Source organism: Diplotaxodon limnothrissa, linkage group LG22, assembly GCF_057381915.1.
Source record: "Diplotaxodon limnothrissa isolate DT_005_m linkage group LG22, D_limnothrissa_male_GT1.1, whole genome shotgun sequence".
NCBI lineage: Eukaryota > Metazoa > Chordata > Actinopteri > Cichliformes > Cichlidae > Diplotaxodon > Diplotaxodon limnothrissa.
Genome location: NC_140616.1, coordinates 23,397,414 through 23,424,133, shown reverse-complemented (window position 1 = coordinate 23,424,133; position 26,720 = coordinate 23,397,414). Strand labels below are relative to the sequence as shown.

General features: G+C 39.7%; 1 protein-coding gene across 4 annotated transcripts in view; it reads right to left on the bottom strand.

Annotated features, from left to right (window-relative positions):
* The window catches only part of adgrb2 (adhesion G protein-coupled receptor B2), a 191,125-nt gene that overhangs the window by 81,774 nt on the left and 82,631 nt on the right, over positions 1-26,720 (bottom strand). For all 4 annotated transcript variants that reach the window (XM_085345892.1, XM_085345889.1, XM_085345891.1 and 1 more), the window contains one exon: positions 17,979-18,022. In XM_085345892.1, coding sequence (XP_085202018.1) covers positions 17,979-18,022 — 44 coding nt within the window. The remainder of the gene's footprint in view (positions 1-17,978; positions 18,023-26,720) is intronic.

Sequence of the window (26,720 nt, the reverse complement as noted above, 5' to 3'; positions counted from 1 at the left end):
GCTTAAGCATTAGGAAACGATATAAAAAGTAGGCTGTAGCATTTCATTCCTCATCTTGGAGTATTCTGATGCTTTTGACACTTGCCTGCAAGCAAGAGATCATCATAGTTCTATTTTTCCAATCTCCTTTTAAAGTCACGAGGAACCTCTCTACTGCTTACACTGCATTTTTCAAGATACCACTGTGACCAGTTGCAGTTGGGTCTCTTTGATTTCATTATGGCTTTGCTCAGGTGGTAGACCAGGTCATCTAACAATCAGAAGATCAGTAGATTGACCCTAACTCCTCCTTGGGCATGATAGTAAACCCTGAGTTGCCTTTGATGCAATCATTAGCTTGTGTGTCAATGGTAGAAAAAAGTGCTTAGGTACAGATAAAACCACGGTACTAATGTGTGTGTGATTGGGTCAATGAGCCAATTGAGGGCTCAAACAAGAGTTTGAGCCCTCAAAGTGGCCTAATCAAGAGTTCACTATCTACTATGGACCTCAAACTAGCATGAAGAACAAACCTCAGCTATTGTGTCAAATTGACGTAATTTTATGTTGAGCATCATCACTGGTAACAAAAGCTGTGTTTCTAGCTCCAACCCAGAAACCAAACAGTAGTCTGATTTTCAGGGCTGGAGTTGTGAAACCATTTCTTACACAGAGCACATGACTGTACTGAATGATGTATGTAGCCTCTCAAAATGCACTAGCTACTATTGAAGAAAGGTAGTACTGCACATGTTTAATCAAAAACACACACAGTATTGGCAATGAAATGCATATCACAGTATCACAGGGCTGAGCTGATTTCTCTCTCTGAACTGAAAAGTCACAGCTCTGTCTTTGTACAGCTTTTAACTGTGGTATTACTTTAATCTGCGTTTGATTTTATCATTCTGAAGAAAATGACATTCTGCAATTTTAGGAATTGAAGGCTCCTATTGTATAAACATGAGCATACAAACTAAACCCGAGATGGATTTAAATGACTTCCCAGCAGTCAGTGATAAACGTTGCCATAGCTACACACTCTCTTTTCTTTACCTGGATGCTGCCTGCCACTGCTTAAAACCCCCAAAAAAATCAGTGACAGAAAACTGTCTCAACCTTTCTTCTCCTCCTCAGACCCACCGCGTCGACTCACACATATAAACTGATGTAGTTTGTGTATGACGATCAGAAGGAAGTACTTTTTAAAAGACTTCTTATTGTATCATTTTTTTGATTATAATACATGTGCCTCAAGTTACTCAGCTCAAATAGACAAATACTTTAAATGTGAAGAATGAACAAAGAGCTCAAACTCCTAAATCATATAAAGACGTTCTTCATTTGGGTCATGGGTCTAAAGATGGACGATATCTTTTGATGCACACACTGTGAAGCCAATTATAGCAACTTTTTTTGATCTGTGATATACCGACAAAGAAATAAAATTGATTTGACCTAACATGACCGGACTTCCAGTTTCTGGGCACGGTTTACTTCCTGAGGATCCTCAGGAAGAACCGCCTCACCCAAAGATTTCTATGGCTTCTCCATAGAGAGCATACTCACATACTACATCTGTGTGCAGTTCACCAGCTGCACAGCAGCAGAGAAGCAAATGCTTCAGAGGCTCATCATCACTGCCCAGAAGCTGATCGGATACCCTCTCCCCTCCCTGGAATATCTTTACAATTCCCGCTGCCTCAGAAAAGCCCAGAGCATCCTGAAAGATCCATTCTGCCCCGGACACTTTCTGTTTGAAGTGCTGCCCTCAAGCAGATGTTTCAGGACATTAAAAAGAAGGACAGACAGATTAAGAAATAGTTTTCATCCAAATCCTTAACTCTGCTAAATGCTGCTGGAACTGTGCATTCAAAAAAGAAAGAAAGAAAATCAATCATGCATGAATGCCTACAAAATGTGAAGCATCTCGTATGTATGAGATGAAAAACTTTCCCTTTTAGAATTTTGTATGGTTACTTTTAGAGACTTTAGAGTTCTTAAATATAATATATAGTAAGATTTTCTTTTTAGCTGCCATATTTTAAACCTATATGAGATATTTGCACTGATGCAGTTTCATTGAATTTCTTTGCCTAAAAGAAATGACAATAAAGATATTATTTTTACGCTTTATTGTACACTGTAAGACCGAATAGTAATAGTTTGATAAATGAAATGAGTTCCAACTACTTAAAAACCTGTTATAAGTTCATACACCTTTATTTTTTTGAGTAGTTTGAACAATTTTGTTTTTTCAAGTTATCAGTACTTGAATATATTGATTAGTTTCTAGCATTGCGCTCAAATAATTTGAGTTTTAACACTGACGTCACTTACGTGCCTACGTACGTACCTACGTGCGCCACCTGTTTCTTTATGAAGTGCTGGCAACCATCTTGGATTCCTCGCTTCGAGTGCGAATGCCCGCTCATTACCCCGAAGGAAACTTGTGGAACGTTAATATCCGAACAGAAATAAAAACATTTGTCAACGGGTTTTTTGCGGCATTGTCTTTGACGCTGGATAAAGGAGGGCATGCTATGGTATGTTACGGACTTTTGAACTGGAACAGCTAACCCTCTGCACTTGGCTAGCTGCATTTACCGCCTTCGCGGCATCTTCAGGAGCGCTTTGTGGTAAGTTTTATTTTTTCTGAAACTATAGTTCTCCGTTGTAATATGGGTTTTTATCGTCATAAATGTACAACTCTAGCAGGCATTTAAGAATTACATGCATGCGTCGTTTTATCCATGTCGGCTTGGCCCCAAAGTGTTTGCATGAATTATGCTAATACGCTCATATTTAGTATAACACATTATTAGTCCCTGGGACTAATAATGTGTTAATAACTTTTCTAATCTCTTACTATTTTAAAAGAAGTCTTTAGAAGGCATTTCTGGATTTGCAGATTATAAACTGCCTTGTGGTTAAATTGTTGAATCAATATGCACTGCTGCGCTGCTTCACACTTAGCGCATACGTGGATATTGATATTGGCTAGCCCATTTGCTAACTAGTGGAACTTAAAACTTACGTTTAGTTCTCTGGAGTTGTACATATTAAAACTGGGGCAGCAAAATTGTAGGCACAGGACATACTTACAAAAGCAGTGAATAATCATTACATAATTACGCGGTAGAACTTGGTTTACATTGCAAATAGTTATGTATACCAAGTTGAAATGTAGAATCTTCTGAACTGTAAAATTGTTGTTCCTGGTCTATTTTAGGTTAGCTTAAGGGTGAATCCATCAATAATATATTTACCAAACAGTTATTTTTTCGTTTTATTTTATTCTGATGCCCAGTGTTCATTAGTGAAAGACTTAGTTTTTTATCTGTCAGGGGCTGGGTCTGTGAACCAGCATTTTGAGTTTATTTTGTAGTTTTGCTTTCTTATGTTATATTGAAATGAGGTGAAGTTCTTGTATTGTTGTTATTATTAGTTAAGGTTTAGTTGAGCTCTGGGCTGGTTATGTTTCATCTGTGTCTCCTTGGTTGTGTGTCTTTTCTGTTCTCTGTGTAGTCTGTCTTGTCTTCTGTGTTTTACTGTTATGTCCATGCCAGGGCAGAAGTAAATTTTCAGGGGTGAAGATGCTGTTTACCTTGACCAGCTAAGACTACAGATTGTAGATGAAGTCGAGAAAAGTGAAAAGAATCCTGATTACAAAGCTGATGCTCACAACTTTGGCCTTGCAATGCAAAGAGATCATCAATGATGACCTACCAGTAGGTCAGATCCTGGATTGCTGGCCTACTCTGAAATCCCAGTCCCAGGTAAGAATGTATATAGATGTATCTAACAAGATGTATTTTATATCAACCCCTGTTATCTGGCCTGTCTGAACAAATTATGCCTTTGGAGTGTAAGGATTTTGATGTATTTTGCAAAGATTTATAGACTAATTGAAACTTGTAAACACAAATGTATCCTGTGTGTTCAGATCTGTGCAGAATTCCACAGGATTACAAACCTCCACCTGAAGAACCACTTTTATGCTGTTTGACCAACATGCTCCCCGGCTCCAGAGCTTATTCAGAAAGAAAGCTGTTTGCACAGGGAACGTGTCTGATGTCCTGTCTCAGCTCTTCAGAAGCTATAATCTCCAGGTTAGTGAGTTTTTGTCTTGTTTTTTGAGCTTCATTTGATTTGATCAATTTTTCAATTTTAATTACCATTCTTGACTAGGTTAGCCAATAATTTAAAATAAAACTTTTCTTGTGATGTAGGAACAAGCTGATATCCATGCCCAAAGTGCTGGTGTGCTTCATGCCCTCTCTGCCTATTTGTACGAAGACACCTCTACCTTCATCAAAACATGGGATGTAAGTTTTGGACAAAGTTGTGAACAATATCTTAGTAGCATCCTTGTTTAGATTTCTCAAAACATTATGACACTTTGAGAGTTTGAGAAGCATCTCCATGCTTGGATCTGTCTACAACAGTGTCCATGTCACATAATGGAAACACTACATGTTTTTAATGTGCGTAGACCTTCTATAATGTTCCTAGCCCAACCATACATCACTGTACAAATGAAAAAAATATATAACTCCTATTGACTTTCTGTTGTTATTGCTACGAAGAGGTATGACTTTGCTTTACTAAAAGTACTATTTTTGTCAGTTTGTTTTCTCAAATCTTGGTGTGTTGTGGCTTTTTTGTTGTTCAAACAATTGATTTCTGAGCTAGTAATAATCCAGAAATGTGACTTGCATAGATGAAACTAAGAGAAATAGGAATGCACTAACATGTAGTAATTTTGTTTTCTGTAGATGATGCATTCTGATAGACCAGATATTAGTGAAGTGCCACTTGGACTCCTCCTGATCAGAGCCAATTCCAGCGATGCAACATTCTTCTGCCCTGAGAAGACTGCAGTTTTGGTCGAGGGTAACATGATCATTGTTTTCACCATCCTGGCTGATGCATTTCTAGTAATATTTGGACTGACTGACGTCCTGCACCTAAGCTACCCAAAATGTTTGGCCAACATTTTTGACTTTATTCAGAAAGTTTTGATGGGTCTGAAGGGTGGGAAGTTGAAGCCCAAAGTGCTGAGTCTTAAAAATGATCTTTTGGCAGCAGAATAATGTCCAGGATTCCTACACAGCCCTCAAGTGCCTGTTAAAGCAAGTAATTCAGTTTATCATGTTTCCAAGTCTGGATAAGTTTTTTATAAAAAGAGAGAATAGAATAAAGAAATCTTTGCAGACTCTGTTTCATACTTCATTATCTAAAAGCCACATCCAAAGTAAAAGGGGTGATTTTATTATTTTTATTTATTTTTTTCCCCCCATCATCACTTGTGTTTTAGTTGATTTTGATTGTGTTTTTAGTCAGATAACTGTAAATCTATAGAGAAAATGAAGGACAATCTCATTTCTGGCTTCTAGGTGGGATCTTGAATGTCACTTAAGGAACGTTCCTCCTGAACTACTCATAACTGACATAAGGCGCTAAGGAGGTTTATAACACTTTGTTTATGTCTCTAAAGAAGTATTTTTCTATTTAAAATTTTATTGCTTTGTTGTTGAGACTGTGATTGCACTCTACAAATGTGCATTTTGCATAACCACAGTACTGGCATATTAAAAAGGTTACCAATTATATTTCAGTGTATTAGCTGCACTATACTATTACTTTCATTCGGTTTTCCCACCTAATAATGCAGGATTTTCTTTTCCTTTTGTTTGTTTTTTTAATAAAAAGGCCATACTCATGTGTTAATCAAATTTGAATACTCTTAAAACATGTTGTGAAATTCTTTATTTCTAATATTGTAACCTTGTGCCACCTTGGGCTTTTTGTGTCAAAGTAACTCAATAAATCTGTAACTTGAATTTATATTTTCTGTCTTATGTTTTTACAAGTGTAATTATTTTGGGCACTTTTTTTTTTAAATCAAATTCAAAACACAGTAGATTTGGATATTACAAGCATTTGTATTTAAAATTTTTGAGTTGTATTAGCTTAAAATGGTTAACATTTTGAAACTAAAAATTAATTCCTTAAAGTTACTTGAGCTAGATTTGTACTTGAAACTCAAAATATCAAGTAGAGAGTACTAAACCAAAAATGTGGATATAACATAAAAACATTTATCAATGGTACTTAAAAATATTTATCTAAAGCTAATAAATAAAGTGTGTTTATTTAACTTTTATTTTTAAGTTTTAGTTACTTAAAATATTTTATGTAATCAGTTTCACCAAAAGTTTTGAGTAAAATTAACTTGTTGGGTTTTACAGTGTACTCATTCTGCTACTGCTATATGTATCTCTACAATATTAGATGTCAGATTTCTTGCATGTGTTCACGTGCATTTTCCATTGTTATACCTCTCTGACCTGTCTTCCCCATGTGATGCTTGTGTAATGTATGTATTAGTGGTGCAACGGATCACGGTTGATCCGTAATCCGAACCGATCCCACTCCACGGTTCGGCACGTGATCCGAAGATTCGAAAAAGAAGGAAAAAAAAGTATGTGTATGGTGCGCGTGGTCAGTCTGTCAAGCGATAGTTATGGCCAGCGCTAGCGGTCCAAGTGGAGGAGCAGAGGAAATTGCGGCATTTAAGCAGCACTTTGCTGCCCAGTCCGACCGGGCTAAAGCGATTACAAAAGCTATTGGGTGTTTAGCTGCAGACGGGAGGCCGTATTTCCTTGTGCAAAACAAGGGGTTTAAACTATGATGAACGTGCTTGAGCCACGCTATGATATCCCATTGCGCGTCCACTTCAGTGACAAGATTGTACCGAGGCATGTATGAGCAGGAAAAGTTTAAAGTTATGGCTGAACTGTCCCAGGCATCTTATATTGCCCAACTACAAACGGGTGGACCTTCAGGTCAACGGAAAGCTACGTGACCGTGACCGCTCATTATATCACAGCGGAGTGGTAGATACAAAGCCCTGTACTGCCCTATATTGCACCTTAATTTGCGTGGAATGAGTCTTGAGTTGAATGTTTTTAATAGGCAAAAAATACTTAAAAAGTTAATAAGTAAATGTTAAAATTTTGTCTTTTTTTCTTTTCTGCAGATCCGAAAATTGATCCGATCCGTGACTTAAAACCGTGATCCGATCCAAACTGTGAGATTTTTGATCCGTTGCACCACTATTATGGTTGGAAGGGTAAGATGGCGCTGGCAAGGCTGGCACCCTTAACCCAATTTTCCTCGGGATGAATAAAGTATTATCAATCAATCAATCAATGCCTGGGCAGGAAAGCCAATTCTAACACAACACAAAGCTGTGGCAGTGCACAAAATTGGATGTTGCTGCTAATGAGCAGATTTTAAATGTAGATGTTTCACATATATCTTCACCTCTGAAGCACAGAAGATCACACTGCCAAGGGGCCTAACAAAGTTTAGTGTAAATGTGACTTATGATCGAATGCTGCTTATTTGTTCCTAAGTTATGGTGTTAAACAAAGGCTAGATCATTTATTTATTTATTTAACAGCCATTATTCACTTATGAATTCTTGAGTTAAAGCCAAAAACTTGACCTTTAACTAACAGAATCTAATTAGCTTAGCCTTGAGTCCGAGTGAACATTCGTGCCAAATTCCAAGAAATTCCTCAAGGTGTTCTTCCAACTAGGACAGTCATCCAGGCATAAAAGATAAAGTAGCCATATCAAGGCCAGACTTTGAATATTACAAAATATTTTTTATAGAAACGTACAAAGGCAGATTACAACGTCATTATTCCTCCTCCAGCCGAGTGAAAATTGAAATAGGTCGTTATTAAAGACCGATGCGCAGTTCGTGCTCACTATTCATTATCCTTGTCGTGTCTGATGTTTTATGCCCTTTCCTAATTCCTCCCCGATTCTTGTGTAGGGAGAATGCTTTGTCAGTGACCTCTACTATCCAAAGCTGCTTCTCTCTGCCCTTAAGCTAATTTATAAGCTTCTTTCTCGGGATTATCTTCCTTCCTGGTGTGCAAGCTACTGAGCACACAGGAAAGCTAGCCATACAGATTTTAGCTACAGCCATAAATGGTCTGCCATTCTGCCTGCCTCCACTCTGCGTTACCACAAATATGCCGCATACAGTGGTGTGAAAAAGTGTTTACCCCCCTCCTGATTTGTTAGTGTTTTGCATATTTGTCACAATTACATGTTTCAGATCATCAAACAAATAGAGTAAATACAAAACTCAGTTTTTAAATGATGATTTAATCATTTAAAAACTGAGTTATACAAACCTACCTGTCCCTGTGTGAAAAAGTAATTGTCCCTCTTGTTAAATCATGAAGTAACTCAGAGTTCAGTTTTTACTAAAGACACTCACTGTCAAAACAAGAAATCATTTAACCTTTCTGACAGAGTGAAAGAGTCTAAAAGATCTCAAAAAGCAACACATTATGCCACAATCTAAAGAAACACCAGAGAAATCAAGTCAGAGGCATCTATCAGTCTGGACAAAAATGATCTGCATGGTGGAGTTCAAGGAGAAGACCACTGCTAACCAGAAAGAACACAAAGGCTTGTCTCACATTTGCCAAAAAAGACATCTTTATGACCCCCAAGACCTTTGGGCATTTTGTGGACTCACAAGAGAAAGTTTAACCTTTTGGAAGATGTATGTACCATTAAATCTGGCACAGCATTTCAGAAATGAACCATCATACCAACAGTAAAACATGGTGGTGGTAGTGTGGTTTCTGTGGCTGTTTTGCTGCCTTAGGACCTGGAAGACTTGCACCATGAATTCTGCTGTCTACCAAAACTTGCTAAAGGAGAATGTCCAGCCATGAATGTCAGTTCATGAGCTCAAGTTGAAGCACATTTGGGTTCTGCAGGAGGACAGTGATCCAAAAAACACCAGCACGTAGACCTCTGAAAGGCTTAAGAAAAATAAAATGAAGACTTTGGAGTGGCCAAATCAAAGTTCTGACCTGAATCCGATTGAGATGCTGTGGCATGACCTTAAAAAGGCAGCTGCCCAAACACCCTCCAATGTGGCTGAATTACAGCAATTCTGCAAAGAGGAGTGGACCAAAATTCCTCCACAGTGCTAAAAAAAACTCAATGCCAGTTACTTCAAATGCTCGATTCCAGTTGTTGTTGCTAAGTGTGGCCCAACCAGTTATTAGGTTTACGGGGCAATCACTTTTTCACACAGAGCACTGTAGGTTTGGATTTCCCCCCCATTTAATAATAAAAACAATAAAAACACCTTCATTTAGAAACTACATTTGTTTGTGTTATCTCTGTCTAATATTTTATTTTTTTGATGCCCTTAAACATTTAAGTATGACAAGACACAAATGAACAACTACAGGCCAATCTCAAATCTCCCGTTTTTAAGTAAGATCATTGAAAAAGCAGTTTCTCAACAGCTCAGTTACTTCTTAAAACAGAATAATTGCTACGATGCCTTCCAGTCAGGTTTTAGACAGAATCACAGCACTGAAACCGCTCTGACCAAAGTGTTTAATGACATATGTCTGAATACAGACAGTGGAAAAATGTCAGTCCTAGTTTTACTGGATCTCAGTGCAGCATTTGATACAGTTGACCACAACATATTACTCAAACGACTGGAGAACTGGACAGGTCTTTCAGGAACTGTACTAAACTGGTTCAAAACATACGTAGAAAACAGGAAATACTTTGTATCAATAGGTAACTTCACATCTGAGCAGACAAGTATCACATGTGGAGTTCCCCAAGGTTCCATCTTGGGACCCCTTCTGTTTAACATCTACATGCTCCCACTGGCACAGATTATAAACAACAACAAAATAAACTATCACAGCTATGCAGATGACACACAAATATATATCACAATGTCACCAGGAGACCGAGGCCCTGTACAGGCTCTTGGTAAATGCATTGAGGAAATCAATGACTGGTTGTGCCACAATTTTCTCCAGCTAAACAAAAACAAAACTGAGGTAATAGTCTTTGGCGCCAAAGAAAAACGATTACAGGTCACCAGAGAACTTCAATCTATACATCTAAAAACCACAAACCAGGCGAGAAATTTGGGTGTAGTGATGGATGCAGACCTAAACTTAGAAAAACACATTAAGACAATAACAAAGTCAGCTTACTATCACCTCAAGAATATATCAAGGATAAAAGATCTGATGTCTCAACAGGACCTGGAAAAACTAGTCCATGCATTCATCTTTAGTAGGCTTGATTACTGTAACAGCATCTTTACAGGTCTACCTAAAAAATCAGTCAGACAACTACAGCTCATTCAGAACTCTGCTGCTCGAGTCCTCACTAAGACCAAAAAAGTGGACCACATCAGTCCAGCTCTGAGGTCCTTACACTGGCTGCCTGTCCGTCAGAGGATAGACTTTAAAGTTCTGATGCTGGTCTATAAAGCTCTGAATGGTTTAGGACCAAAATACATCAATGACCTCCTGACCCAGTATGAACCATCCAGATCCCTCAGGTCATCTGGATCCGGTCTTTTATCAGTTCCCAGAGTCAGAACCAGACACGGAGAAGCTGCATTCAGCTTTTATGCTCCTTATATCTGGAACAAACTCCCAGAAAGCCTCAGATCAGCTGAAACACTCAGTTTATTTAAATCCAGGTTGAAGACTCACCTGTTCTCAGCTGCATTTGAATAAAGCACCAAATCCACACTTTAAGCTTAAATTTCAAAACTTACATTTAACTACTGATTTTATCTACTGTTCTGATTTTATCTGTTTTGATTTTATATACTGTTTTGTTTGTTTGTTTGTTAATTAGTTAGTTAGTTTATTTGCTTGTTTTAATCAATTTTAAATCATGCTTTTTATTTGTTCTTGTTTCTAATGTCTCTGTAAAGCACTTTGAATCACCTTGTTGTTGAATTGTGCTATACAAATAAACTTGCCTTGCCTTGCCTTGCCTTGCCTATGACAAACATACAAAAAAATTGTAAATCAAGAAGGGGGCACACATTTCTTCCCACCACTGCATGTATGAAGAATGTGGTTCCTTGAAAAAGACCTGAGGAAGATTCTAAGCATTGTGCTAACTCTTAGTCTCATAATAGACTAACACAGTGCCCTCTCAGCCTACTTCCAGCGACATAACAGTAAAGAGGATAATGTGGAAGTTAGTAAGATAGACATAAGGCAAATACTGCACTTGGCTGAAGGTCAGAACCTTGTAAGAGCATGTTCGCAGTGCATAATTGGCAGAAAAACTTAACACAACATCCATAACAAGGCTCAAAAATAATAAGGTATTAAGCTGATGGAGATGTTACTTACCTACCAATCCTCACGCTCTACGGGTCCAGCAGCCAAGGCAAAGTATTCCAGCACACAGTCCAAGTCAAGCCTTCTAATCGCTATCAATACCAACAACATCTTCCTCTAAAACATTCCCAAGACAAACAGCCCCAGTGCTAAAGCTCCATTTCACTTGTCACATGATGAAGAAATCAACAACATCAACCAATCAGTAATACACGAAGGAAGAAAAAATACTGAATGTAGAATAAACAAGTTCTTCCTTATATAACTTCTTCACCCAAATAAGAAAGCAGAATCTTCCTTACCTATGAGCTACCCACAAGTATCCATGATGTTCAGCAGCAAAAACAAACCATAGCTACAGCTGTACACACAACTACTTAGACTTGAACTTAACCCCCCTCCTAAAAAAATCTACTTACAGGCATCAAAAAGTAACCTAAAACCAACTGTCCTTAACTAGTCACCCCAGCTTTTTGCACTGAGAATTGAAAATCCCACATTAACACGCTCCCTGGGGACAGTTGTGATAGTTGGAGAAACTAACTGAGAGCCTGTCCATGCCTTTAACAGTCAATGGAGACAGAGCGCGCATAAGCCTGGCCGACTCCCTCTTCCCGTGCTGACTCGCTATTTGACACAGTCTTGATCCCTTTTGCTCTGTCAGATGGAAAAGTGGAGCAAGCCGTATCAGCCATCCACCCCTCCTCCTGGTGGCTCTGCTGCTTCTGTGTGTGTGTGTGTGTGTGTGTGTTTGCATTTCTGTTTAATCTTAGTCTGCAACAATAGTGGAAAAAAAACCCACGATGCACAAGTAAAAATGTTGCAAGTCTTTTGTTGGAGAGCTAGATTTAAAAAGAAAAAAACAGATAAGTAACTTATTGTTAGCTATGACTCCTGAGAAATCTAAAAACGACTTTAATAAAAACTGAAACAAAACACAATGAAGTGGGTGTATAATGTACTTATCATTTCCACTGTATTATCTGATGCACACTGTATAATAGCATATTTTTGCCTTTCGCAAACAAATCGCTCAATATATTTATATTTAATTTACCATCTCTGAGATAACAGTATTTAACCTAACCTACTACAAGGAGGGTGTACTACGTATCCCAAAATGCACTAAGCTAAAGCTAGGCTACACTAGAGAAAGAGTTTCTGGCCAAAATGAAATAAACAGCATGTGTGCTTAAGCTGCAATGCTGTAACTCATACATCTCTTTAAATAACTTGAGAGAAAAACACTGTCCATGTAGGAAATGTAAATAAAGGGTCATGTAGGCAGTATTTAGGATTTTTTCAAGGAATAATACAAAAAAGAGTTTGAAATCTCTTTACTGTGAGTTTGTGAGTAAAAAGGACAATGCACAACTCAGTGTGATACATACTTAGACTTTCAAGCAAGCGTTATATCCAAGAAGGACAGACAATACTCTGCATATTTTTAAATCAATTCCTTCATTTACTCCGCTCTTTGATTCACAAGCGACTAATAGGGGCCACATGACAGAGCCCAAAGCTTCCCAATATGAGAATTAAAAGTGTCATCCACTTGGCTCATTGCTACTTGCCTCTATGCTTTTCTGTAAAGTAAATGCGATTACACTTTGGCCACATTTGTGCCCCGCTGGTTTTTTTGGCAGTGTGCAGAATATGTCTTTGACTTTTTAAGTCATTTAAGGTTGGAACCTGCCAATGCCAAAGCCGATAGTGGCGCCAGATCAGTCTGAGCCCAAAGCAAGCCCCAATCTACCGTGTCAGATTGTTGATGTTAGAGCTACTTGCACTGCACATCGGGTTTTATTACTCTATGGCTGCGATGGGTGGCAGAGGGGTAGAGTGGGTTGCTTGGGTCTTTAACCACTGTTCCCCGATCAAGCTGAAGACCGTGGGGATTAGCGAAAGGATTAAATGACCTTCAGCCTTTCATAAGCTTACTGCCATCCATCCATCTAAAGTGTATATTACATTTATCTCCCACTGCTGGGTTTCATTCTTATGCATGTTTTGAAATCTCTGTGAGCCAAACTATTTCTGCTTTGTCACTTCCATGGCAGGAGATTGCTTCTATTGGAATAGTAACACACGAGTGATAAAGAAAAAACTAAATGTCTTAGTGATGTAATGCAGCGGTCCCAACCCCCGGGCCTCGGACCGGTACCGGTCTGTGAGTCGTTTGGTACTGGGCCGCGAGAGTTGAGGCTCAGGTGTGAAATGTATAGTTTTCAGGGTTTTTATCGGTTTTCAGCGTTATTTTGTTATCGTTTTTATCGTTTACTCGGCTTTTCTTGGTCTTTTCACGTGTGTTATGAATAAATTTTCTTTTTTTCGGTACCGGTAATAGTTTAATTTTGTTGTATTTATCCACGACACCTTAAAGGCCGGTCCGTGAAAATATTGTCGGGCATAAACCGGTCCGTGGTGCAAAAAAGGTTTGGGACCGCTGATGTAATGTATATCTTACGGATGCTGGCACATCTTTCAAATATCTAACAAAATCACAGCAACCCATAAAGCGACTTTACAGCAGAGTGAGTGTGCGGAAGTCGCTGTGTTAGTACTTCAGTGGGATATCTGACTGACCCCCCCCCCCCCCCCCCCCCCCTTAGTGAGGGTCAAATCCCAGAGAAGCTAGCAGCAAGGTCAGGAACCACAGCAAAGACCAGCTGAACACCTGCTATCGTATCCCAGCAGAAGAGAGAAACAGGGCAGAAAATAAGCAAGAGGAGGTTGGATGACCAAGACTGACTTAGTTATTATTTCTATTTTTATCTCAGGGCCTTGTGTACAATACCACCATACATGTTCACGCAATGCGTTCTCTCGTAATAGCTGCTGTTTGCTTGCCTGAGCTTCTAGTTTTGAAGCGTGTAAAACTTTTATGAGGGCTAAATGTAGCAGCTTCCATTCAAGGCAGCGAGGAAAATGAAAACAGGTTGAGACTTGGTTGAGGGGACAGGCACACGGGGGAAGACTGGGAGGGATGGCGAGCTCAACGATTTGGGTGGGCAGATGGTACCGACATATGGGCCTGTTAGGGGCTAAATAAATAAATAAACACTCGCACATAAATACTGAGATGAACTGTGAGTGCCACACACTGTCGGCCAACTTAGCCAGCTGAGAGAGAGAGCGAGAGCGCAAATGGGAGAGAGCTTCCGCTGAAATGGCTGGCAGATTTCTAAATAGAACACCACTGCAGAAAAAACATGCGCGCACACACAGTTGTGATGGGGATGACAATAGGCTTTGCAGATTTGTTGATAGTTGATTGACTTTGCCAAGCATTGTCCCTCTCCTGCCTTAATGGAGAAGGGGTAGTTTAAGTTACAACGTCTTATCCTGTCCCTGCAAACCTGCACTCCCATTGTGTGCTTTGGTCACCAGAGAGTACTCTTCTAGAACTGGGTAAACTAATGGGATCTCCAGGGAGAATTTGAGCTGACCTGAATTTTCTGTCATCCGTCTTGTTGTCACATTAGACAGGAAGTCTTCAGTGATGGCCCTCTGACAAATTCAATTCTTAAGTTATCGGTTGCTGTGAATCATCATATGTCAAATATGTTTCCAAAAATTATTTATTATTAATTATTCTCATACAGCCCAACTGGATTAGCAAATACATTTTGAAGAAAAGCGATATCATCATGATTGTATTTTTATTGACAATAAAAATGACATCACTGTCAGTCTGTACTCGGGTCACATTCACTCACTTGTGCTGGGGTTTTTCATGCCCAGAGTTTAATCTGTTGTCATGAGAAATCCCAGAAGTGTAATAATAATTCAACACTTAAACTTTATATGATGATGAAGGCCATGGGTCAAGGTTAAAAGCTACAAAAGGAAGAAGTATGTCATGTTTATACTGAAGCTGTTGGGTTAATGGCAGTTCAGGCAGGACCACTTTAGCAAAAAGATTATTGATATTTAAGTCTATACTAATTTATTATTTGGCAAAATGACTTTGTTGCGGCACCTTCTTGATCTTCCAAATACACTCATGAAAAGTCAAAGATGGCAAGAAGAGCAGCACAATCCCGAGCACTTAACACGGCAATGACAACAGAGACAACAGATATTACACTAAGTAAAGGCTTCCTCTCCTCACCCCCAACCGGTTGCATGGTTGCAGATGGCTGCCCCTCCCTGAGCGGATCTGCCGGAGGTTTCTTACTGTTAAAAGGGATTTTTTCCTTTCCACTGTCACCCCGGTGTCATAGGGGGATTGTTGTTGGTGTTTTCTCCCTGTTAATGTAGAGTCTTAACTTACGAGATAAAGTGCCATGAAGCAACTTTTATTGTGATCTGGTGCTACATAAATACAATTGAACTAAACCAAATTGTACGATACAACATGAGATTAGGATCGGGGGTGCAAGTGGGTTGTGAATCAGCTTGCAGACTGCAGTTGTGCAGAGGATGGTAGCTGGGCCATGAGCTTTTGTGAACTTGTATTTAGCTCCTCTGGTCTGTCAGAATTGCAGCTAATCTTACAGTCAAGCTAAAAGAAAGCATGGGTGGAGACTACAGCGTGACATATGATTGCAATCTCATTGCTTTTGAAAAAGCTGCTGTGAAGACAGGAACCAGGTTTGCGATCACTTGCAGTCGATTGCCATCTTCAAAATGACTTTGGTCAAGATGGTGGTGAAACAAAACAATAAAATAGATGGATAAGAAGATAGACCAGTTATATTCTACTCAATGAATTGGCATTTGCAATCTGTTGTCATTTGTATATACAGGAATTCACATGACCAATTTACATTCAGAATCAAACTAGAACCTACTTGAAATGTGAAATTATGAAATTCCTTCACAAATAGTGACTTTGTTGATGCACTCAACAATCTAAACTAAATTACTTGATTTTTTTAAATTTAGTGCTGGTCAAGGTTAACAAGAACTCCTACCAAAGCAGACTATTATGCCAAATTCCAGTCTAAAACATACACAGGTTAAGAATTTGGGATGTAAAATTTGTTAACACAAATATCAACAAGTGCAAAACTTTAAATATCTTAATTCGTTTGGTTTAAAGATTCCAAGGTCCAACATTGCTGAACTGGGAGAGAATGAATGTGGCAACATTGGTACTGGAATTTTCTTCCATTAATGACATGTTTTCGATGCTTTGGGGACTGTCGACAGCGTGCACACTTTTAATGCTTTTAATACATGCTTCAGTGTGTGACCAATTTAGAGTTACCACACTTAATGGCTACCTTTAATTTTCTGCACATCATTAGGGGTCTCCTTTGAGGCACAACAGATGATCATTAGCTTTTAGTTATTTGTTAAGCTACAATACAGCTCTAGCATTTTTAAATGAACTACAGCCAGATTCACAGCCAGAACAAAAAAAAATCAGTAAAAGAAAATTCACGGGCATTGCTCAAATGTGAAATTGATATCCAGGATCTAACAACATCTCCCATCTTTCATACAGTTGATTACCCACACTCACTACATTAAAGGCACTGGTACTTATATAGCACCTTTCTACTTAATTTGGGTACTCAAAGCGCTTGCTTTCTTTCATCCAATAACACTTACACATTCATAAAGTGTTTCTTTATCTACACCTGAGCACTTTTATCTAACATTCAAAACACACGTCACACAAATAATGGGACAAATCAGGCAAATCCTTCATTCAACACAGCGCCTCTAAGAGCCCAGATTTGATTCACTGACCCTGGTAGGTTGGTAGACCGCTCACCTAACCACCTGGTTCTTCAACCAGCATTTGTTGCAAGTCAGTCATTGTGGTGTGTTGGCTGACTAACAAATACTGTTCGGGTCCACATGCTGCTAAACCCCCATTTTTAAAAATGAATACATTTACAGATTTACAATATGCCTTGTTTCTTCAGACTTCAACCATCCAATCCAATAAATGGCATCAAACAATAGTCAATAGCAGAATAAGCTGTTTGGCATTGGAAGAAAAGATTTGGTAAGTTTTTCACTGTGCAACCCACGTAATCGACTCTGTTGCTCAACCCCCTCACAAAACACGGCATCATTTAAGGGAAAATGAAGGCTTTCCAATGGTATAAGCTTTATTCTCAAGCAAGACTGTTACAAGAAAGAAATAATTGGCCAAAAACAAAATTCCTTAATTTTTGCGTTTATACTTAAAGTGTAACTAGGCCATGAACTGAAACCAAAGAATGGTTTTAACTTTGTTTCTTATAACTTTGGTATTGACAGACTATCCGATCAATATGTGGGTTAATGGTGAATGCAGGATGATCAATTGTCCTGGTTTATATTTTTTAGTTCACCAGCTGGCCCACAATACAGAGCAAAGAAAAAAAGAAAACCGTTTGTGATGTACTTAGATAGTATGTCTGTTAAGAAGTAAAGAAATGCAAATTAAACTGCCAACAAGGTAAACGCTACACAAGAGAACTGCAATAGAGAAAAAGCTGCACCCACAGAGGAGTTCTGAGTTAGCCTGCAGTTGAACTGTTAGCAGCAGTGAAATAACGCTGTTTGTTCCCACTGACTAATTTAATAAAGAGAAACTCTGAGAACTTCATTACAATGTTATCAGATCATTAATAAAATGAATCTGACTGGGCATGAACACACATGCGAGATAAACATTGACACACACACACACACACGCACACACACACACACACACACACACACACACACACACACACACACACACGCACGCACACGCACACACACACACACACACAATCATTTGGATTTTTTTTTTTTTTGACTGTGTCACTGTGAGTAACTTACGGGTTTCCATAGTCCCAGACAACGCACTGAGGATCTGATGTACCCTGCAAGATACAGGGTGAGGGGGAGGGGGGGGGAGAGGAGAAGATAAGCTGTTATTGCCAGTCAAGAGGATGAGTGAGAGAGAAGGCAGCAGAGAGAGAACACAGAATAGCTCATTGCCAGAGGAGAAAGAGTGATGCTGCATGGATGACGGTAAGAAGTAAACAGACAATGAAAGAGAAGGATTGAGATAGACGACAGGAGGGAGAGATGGAAAAAGAGTCATTGTCAGAGGACAACGCAGCAAACAGCTGCTTCTGCTGCTGCAGCCGAAGAGAAAAAAAGGTGCATGAGCTATAAATTGAGAGTTTTAGGGATGACAAAGGAAAAGCCATTTCATGGACAATAACTAGGGTCGTAAACATCCTGTGGGTGGGGTAAAAACATTAACATTCTTCACTTAAGTGCAACCACAGCAAAAAGTAGTCAGTTAAGTGTAAAAAGCTATGAAGTAAAATGTTATTAATTAAACATTTGGCCCTTTAAGAGTGTGCAAAGTTTCACTAATGTACCATTTTTTTCTTTTTAAAAAAGCAAAGTCAAAGTAACTGGATGCTGGTGATTTTCTCTCAGCTTACCCTTAATCCATTTAGTCATTGAAGCTAAAGTTCGCTCAGTGGCATGTGGTGGCAAAGAAAGACTTGTCATGACTCAATCAGAGAATCAATCATGGGATCAATATCTTTAACCAGCTCATAGCAACTTGTTCCACCAGAGATCTTCAGTGATCTCTGCATCGATCACTTTTTAAATGGAGCCTCTATGTCCTTTCAACCTGTGTGCTTGGTAACGAGTGGACTGTGACTTGGTTTTGTCTGAATCAAATGGTTATTTGAGACATTTTTGCTTCAATCAAGTGACTGAAAACACTTAAAATGGCGCTTTGGACCTGACAAAATCAGCAACTATTTAAGAACCAACTATTAGAAATATTTTCTTGGTTCTGTGGGGTAACAAAAAAGAGTTCAGCTTCAATTTTAGTATCCACAACTGAAATGCTGGTATTCCACTGGGACAACGCAGAGGAAAATCTACCATTATGTTGGCCCTTCCTGAATCCTGCATTAGGCACTTTGCCTTTGAGCTCCCCCTTATGGCAAAGGGGATTATAGCAGTAAGCCGACAGCCAGAGTGCTGTGTAGATTATAAAAAGGATAATGTGATCTTAACTGAAGCCTCAGGAAAATCTGAAGAAATTACTTCTCAAGTTAAAATGCTTTCTGATAATTAACTATATTTGAAATTGACAAAAAAGAAGGGAAGTAAGACATACACATTGTAGCCTGAATTGTAAGGATTTATTCCTCTACAGGCAAGGTCATCCTTCCTTCTCTGAACAGTTCATTACTGATCTCCAATGAATCAGTGCATCCAGGGATCTCTGCATGACTGGACTTGAAAGGACAGGATGATGCAACATTTATATACTCGGGATCAGAGACTGGGTGACACGGATTGATGGATGACAGTGCTTTGTTCAGCCTCACACACAGACAGCCACCACCGACTATAGATGTCCCGTGGCGTGCATTAGCGTGCTGAGCTCTGTTAGCATTCAGCTATCAATCAACGAGTGTCCTATTGGACCATTCGCTACAGCGGGATTGACACCTGTGCACTCCTGCAGTGTCTGCCTCTTTTTTTAGTGCTCATACTTTGCATAATGACAGCGTCTGCTCAGCTGATGGTTATCAAAGGGAGAAACGTGCCTCTGCAATTCTAACAGTGGCATTTGTGGACAGTGATAGCTGGTACCTACCTTAAATACTCTGTCTTTTTTTCCTCTCTTTAAAGGAACAGCAGTTTCCTTTAACGCATTCAGCAATACATGCAATAATGAATACTGGCTGTGAATGGGCTAAGCTAATATGATGAAATGAGCTAATGTAACAAAACATGACTGCTCTGGTCTTAAAAGCCCTTCACTTTAAGATCATAGGTTTAGAGTAGGAAATGGAGAAAACCAGGATGAGGCTTTTTGACTGATGAAAATGACCTAGATTACATTGAAATTACCAGGAAAGCTTATGGCTCAAGCTAACCAGAACTTTCTTTCATAATTTAAAAGGCTACATTAAGGATGGTTGAAGGAGGGGTTGTGGTGTAACACTTGGCATATGGTCTACAGCAGGGACACAGGACTTTCTGGCCTCCTGCTTTCTACCTACCATTAAAGACACACATACCCACGCACACACACATTAGGACACCGGGGAGATACACAGGGAGTCTGACTGGAGCAGATGTCCTCTCAGAGAAGACATGACCCAGCACAGAGACCCTAACATTCCCCTATGAGAGTGAAGCCTGAGGCAGCTGTTGCCAGGCCACTGCTGTAGCAGCTGGATGTTTCTACATTGGCCAAAGTCGACACAACTACAGAAGACACTGTATTCTGCCCTTTTAAAGAAAAAGCATTATTAATGCTGTATTAATATTATATGGAAAAACTGGAACTATTTTTTTCTTTGGTGGACATTTGAAGTTATTATTCTCAAGAGTTAACATCTAGATCACTGGCTGCTTGTTAGCCGACTCTGTCTAAATGTAACCTTTACAGGCGCTCCTACTCAGGAGTTGTTACCTTTACAGGGAGTGCAGAATTATTGGGCAAATGAGTATTTTGTCCACATCATCCTCTTCATGCATGTTGTCTTACTCCAAGCTGTATAGGCTCGAAAGCCTACTACCAATTAAGCACATAAGGTGATGTGCATCTCTGTAATGAGAAGGGGTGTGGTCTAATGACATCAACACCCTATATCAGGTGTGCATAATTATTAGGCAACGTCCTTTCCTTTGGCAAAATGGGTTGACAGGCTCAGAAAAGTCAAAAATAGTGAGATATCTTGCAGAGGGATGCAGCAGTCTCAAAATTGCAAAGCTTCTGAAGCGTGATCATCGAACAATCAAGCGTTTCATTCAAAATAGTCAACAGGGTCGCAAGAAGCGTGTGGAAAAACCAAGGCACAAAATAACTGCCCATGAACTGAGAAAAGTCAAGCGTGCAGCTGCCAAGATGCCACTTGCCACCAGTTTGGCCATATTTCAGAGCTGCAACATCACTGGAGTGCCCAAAAGCACAAGGTGTGCAATACTCAGAGACATGGCCAAGGTAAGAAAGGCTGAAAAACGACCACCACTGAACAAGACACACAAGCTGAAACGTCAAGACTGGGCCAAGAAATATCTCAAGACAGATTTTTCTAAGGTTTTATGGACTGATGAAATGAGAGTGAGTCTTGATGGGCCAGATGGATGGGCCCGTGGCTGGATTGGTAAAGGGCAGAGAGCTCCAGTCCGACTCAGACGCCAGCAAGGTGGAGGTGGAGTACTGGTTTGGGCTGGTATCATCAAAGATGAGCTTGTGGGGCCTTTTCGGGTTGAGGATGGAGTCAAGCTCAACTCCCAGTCCTACTGCCAGTTTCTGGAAGACACCTTCTTCAAGCAGTGGTACAGGAAGAAGTCTGCATCCTTCAAGAAAAACATGATTTTCATGCAGGACAATGCTCCATCACACGCGTCCAAGTACTCCACAGCGTGGCTGGCAAGGAAGGGTATAAAAGAAGAAAAACTAATGACATGGCCACCTTGTTCACCTGATCTGAACCCCATTGAGAACCTGTGGTCCATCATCAAATGTGAGATTTACAAGGAGGGAAAACAGTACACCTCTCTGAACAGTGTCTGGGAGGCTGTGGTTGCTGCTGCACGCAATCTTAATGGTGAACAGATCAAAACACTGACAGAATCCATGGATGGCAGGCTTTTGAGTGTCCTTGCAAAGAAAGGTGGCTATATTGGTCGCTGATTTGTTTTTGTTTTGTTTTTGAATGTCAGAAATGTATATTTGTGAATGTGGAGATGTTATATTGGTTTCACTGGTAAAAATAAATAATTGAAATGGGTATATATTTGTTTTTTGTTAAGTTGCCTAATAATTATGCACAGTAATAGTCACCTGCACACACAGATATCCCCCTAAAATAGCTAAAACTAAAAACAAACTACAAACTACTTCCAAAAACATTCAGCTTTGATATTAAGTTTTTTGGGTTCATTGAGAACATGGTTGTTGTTCAATAATAACATTATTCCTCAAAAACACAACTTGCCTAATAATTCTGCACTCCCTGTAATGAAGTTCTATCAAAAATATAGCCTATTTTAGTACTAGAAGACATGACGTTGCTCAGCTTCTTTTAATATTCTCTATTGTATTTTGTATTCAGGAGCTGCTAAAAGCCCAATTAATTTCAAGTAGCAATTACAGAATTGTGTGGCTATGATTAAAACCCGGTTACAGTTTAAATGAAGGCAGAGTGGTGCTGTGGTTAGCACTCTCACCTCACAGAAAGGTTCCTCACTTAAACTTCAGTCGGGATTTTCCTGCTTGTTCTTTTTCTATGTACTCCCTGTGCTTCTGTGAATTTCTTCCAAATATTTCCAAAAACAGGTATTATATTCCTTTTAAAAAATATAAAGCTTAGGATGAGGAAATATTTACTGTGCTGCTTCCAGGTCCTGACTTCCACCCTTCCCTACTACTGACTCTTGATGATCTTGTTTTTCATGTCCTTGGCTGAAGTCGGAATCCTGCAGCCTCTTCAAAGTTGATAAAAGCTGACCAATCTTTTTGGTTGTTAGAGCAGCATTTGTTTTTGAGTGAAGCCTTACCTGTTTTGGTTAGCTTTCCTAAGTTTCTGCCTTTCTTGTTTTTTTCTTGCTAAACCTAAAAGATTTATCCTTAGCTGTTCTGCCTTCTCTTGCAGTCGCCAGAAGAAACTTGTAAGGGAGAGCTGCCATTTTCTTTTGACGTACACCTTTTTCTCCTATTTTTCTTTGGTTGATATGTAGTTGATGTATAGATTTGGAACCTTTCTTTTAACTAAGGTAATTTGTTGATGGAGTTTTATTTTAAGTTTGAGCTTTTTTTGTTTGGTGTACTCGCCTTATGCTTCATTGTTAACATTTTGGCAATAAATTGTTTAAACCAACCCAAACAAACTCCTCATGTTCCCCCATCTAGTATTATGTTACCTGTAAATCATTTTGGGAATGTAACATAGTTGGGAGCACATGTCGAGGACTTCTCATACCAGCACTAGATGGTGGAAGTTTGGTTTTGGAGACTGTTTGGTTTTTGGGTCTGTTAACAGCTGTGAGCATGACAACTGATCCGTTTGACTTAAGTTTCAGAAAGAACCTTCTTGGGAGGAATAACATATGTGTAGCAAAGGTGATTTGCTGTCATAGCGGCGCACTTCAAATTAAATTTTAAATTAAATAACATTTGAATTGAAAGAGATGACGAAGAACGGAGTAAAGTACTCGCTGGAACACAGCATAAGCAAACCTAATTCTAGTCCGCTGAGTTCTCCCTGTCTGTGCACGGCAAACTCAGATGGCACTCAATGCTTCCTCACAAGTGAACGCAGACAGTAGCTGTGTCCTAAAACGTAGGCTGCATCCTTCGGAGGCCGCATTTGAAGGCCAATTACGTCACAGCTAGGCGACGAAGGCTGTCCAAATTCGTCGACTCTTTCAAATGCAGCCAACAAATGCGTCCTTCATTTCCCCGAATTTGAAGGATCGGTCAGGTGTGGCCCACCATATCCCAGAATTCATAGCACGGCCCAGCCAATTCCAATTCCCAACAATGGCGGCCGCTATTAAGTTTTAATATTACTCTTATTAATCTTTCTGGGTCACAAAATAAACTTTTAACATACTTTCAGGCGAGAAAGTAGCCATGTAAACTTCAAATATCTGCTTGGTTTATTAAGACATTGCATATTTGCAAAAGTGCTCCGACATTTTCGGAGACGTCTGTTACCCACCCGCTCGATAGCTAGCCGGGGGGGTTCAATGGTCACTCGACCCGGCGAGAGCAGCGGACTCCCGGCTTCATCGTTTTCTCAGGTTAAAGATAATATATAAGTCACTCGGATGACTTAAAAATGTAATTGTTTGGCTTTTTTCGATGTTTTATTTGTTCTGCAGTAAATCGGTTTGGCGTAGATCAAAGTTATTAGAGTAGATTAGATTAAACAAAACTTTATTAATCCCTCGGGTGGGTTTCTCTGGGATTTTCACACAGCTGAATAAACGTCAAACAAACTGTGAGACGGTCAAGAATTTACGCCAGTGTCCTGTTATATTTTAGATAGCAAAGAGCAGACGGCCGAGTTTATTAAACTCCACAGAGACAGCGGTGACGCAAATCTGAAGGCTAGACTGTCGCATTTCACAACCTCGCACTTCCGGCCTTTTCGGTCTTCGAAGGACCTGGCCCACGTAGACCGCGCAGGCCGGGTCCTCCAAAGGATTCGGCCTACGTTTTGGGACACAGCTAGTGTCTGTTTTTTTTCTGATACCTCACGCTGAGGACTGTATAGACAGCATCAGCTCAGCAAAAGATGTCAGTAAGTTAGACCTCCTTACAGGTTACTGCCAAATCCTGCTTGCTGAAATAGCTTTTGAAGTCTCAGCATTTGTTACGCCTGATCACTTTTTGCAGTGTACTGTGATGGTCTTTTGAGATGAAAAATGCACCTGTGACCTTTCAAAGGCTAATGACCACCGTCCTGGGTAATGTTTCAAACTGCAATATTTATCTAGTTGATGTGGTTATTTATTTTCCCCATTGGGCATAGCACATTGCAACAATGAATCATTTTTTTTGAAGCAGAAGCTTCTCTGACACTAAACTTGGCAACATGTGAGTTTGGCAAGGCCACTGTCACCTAACTTTTGAAGGAACCTTTATGACCAGATTCATCCTGTTGAGGCTAAGGTTTCTGCCATTGTCGACCTTTCCTGTACCTACCTCCAGAAGGGAGATAGGTACATTCCTTGGGATGGCTAGATACTACAGTGCTTTCTATAGAAAATCTCCCAAGTAAAGGCACCTCTAACTAGGTTGTGCAGCCCAATGTAGCTATTTGTCTGGAGCAGTGAATGGCAATGTGCTGTTGCTATTCCAGATTTTTCCAAGCCTTTCCATACTCTTGTCATTTTTTTTATACATACAGTTTTGCTTCAGCTTTTTTGTATGTTATAACCCGCTCTTCTCTGTGGCTGGCAAGGACCAATAACAGCACAAACAAGAGTACCACACAGACCGATTGTTTGTGACACTGCCTCTTATAACCAACAACAACTTATAGACAACATCTGCAAAGTTGCCTGTAGTCTGTGTGCAAGGCCACTGTAAAACCATCATGCTTCTCCTTTAGCCATAAGATGGAATGACGAACTGTCCAGCCCTGTGTCAGCAAGGATAAGCTGCACTTCCGCCTTCATGAAATTTTGCACATGTGTCAGGTCTGGTGAAAATTTATGTATTTTTGGGTCTTAAACATGGGCGGTTCAACATGATTCTACAGCGCCACCTACAATCGCTTTATTGAAGTACTAGTAGCAACATGAAGTAAGCATTAGGTGATAATCATCATCACTTCATCTACATGAAACTTTCATTAGTGGTTTATCAAATTACGTGCAGCAGCAAGACTTTTAGTTGGTGGACACTCTTTATCGCCACCTAGTGTTCACAGGTGATCAGCGGTAAATTTATACAACACCCAAATAGCATCCCAGGCTTAATTCATTCATGTTACCGCGTAAAACGTCTCACCTTCAGCACACCTGGATGTTCACTGAGGTGCAAGGGCCATACTGTTGCTGCTTTAATTTAACTTGAGACTATTCAGTTGATTAATGAGTAATATAGGGCAGAGCATTTCTGATGCATGGCATATCAAGGGACTAGATGCATCTGCTGCATTAATTGTCATCACTCTTCCTTTAAAAAAATTCCATTTACAATTCCCACCCCAATGTTTAGAATAATTTGATATACATAGGATATATTGTTTAAAATAGTAACAATGGCATCTCATCCACTGGTTTAGGGTGTGCATGTGATCTACTATATGTGTCAGCCCTGGGCTGTGTGCCAGATAAGTGTCCGTCCTCAGCGGGAGCCTCTGGTTTATAGTACAAAGCAGCATGCAAGGATCAGCATTAAGACATCATCTGCTAGAAAGAGGATGTGCAACCTGCAATACCTTTGCTTTGCCAAAAGCGTTAAAAAGCAGAATAATAGGAAGATAAAAGATAGAGGCATATAAAGAAACTGCCATAATTGTGTAATGAATCAGTGGTTTACAGCAGGGAGATGAACTCACAGGGAATAGCGAATGAATACTAAGTCTTTCTAAATGAAACTTTGCAATACTTTTGACCCTCAAGTCCTGGTCAACACAGCAAGAGACTGATTCCACTTTCATTTTAGCATGTCTTCGTCAATATATATATAGTGTGTGTGTGTGTGTGTGTGTTCCTGTCTAGCTATCTTTGTGAGGACCAAAATCTGCATTCTACTATACTTGTGAGAACCAACAGTCACTTGTGAGGACACACAACCCGGTCCTCACAAATTTGAAGGCATTTAAAGGCATTTTTGAGGCTCAAAATGTGGTTTTAGTGTCAGGGTTATAATTAGGTTATGGTTAGGTTTAGGGTAAGGATTAGGGTTAGGCATTCATTTTTAATGGTTAGGGTTAGAGTAAGGGGCTAGGGAAAGCATTATGTCAATGAAGGTCCTCACTAAGATAGCTGAAGGAGGTTGTGTGTGTGTGTGTTGTCAGGAGGGAGCTGTTAAATATTTAACATTATCTTCAAAACTATGTCCAC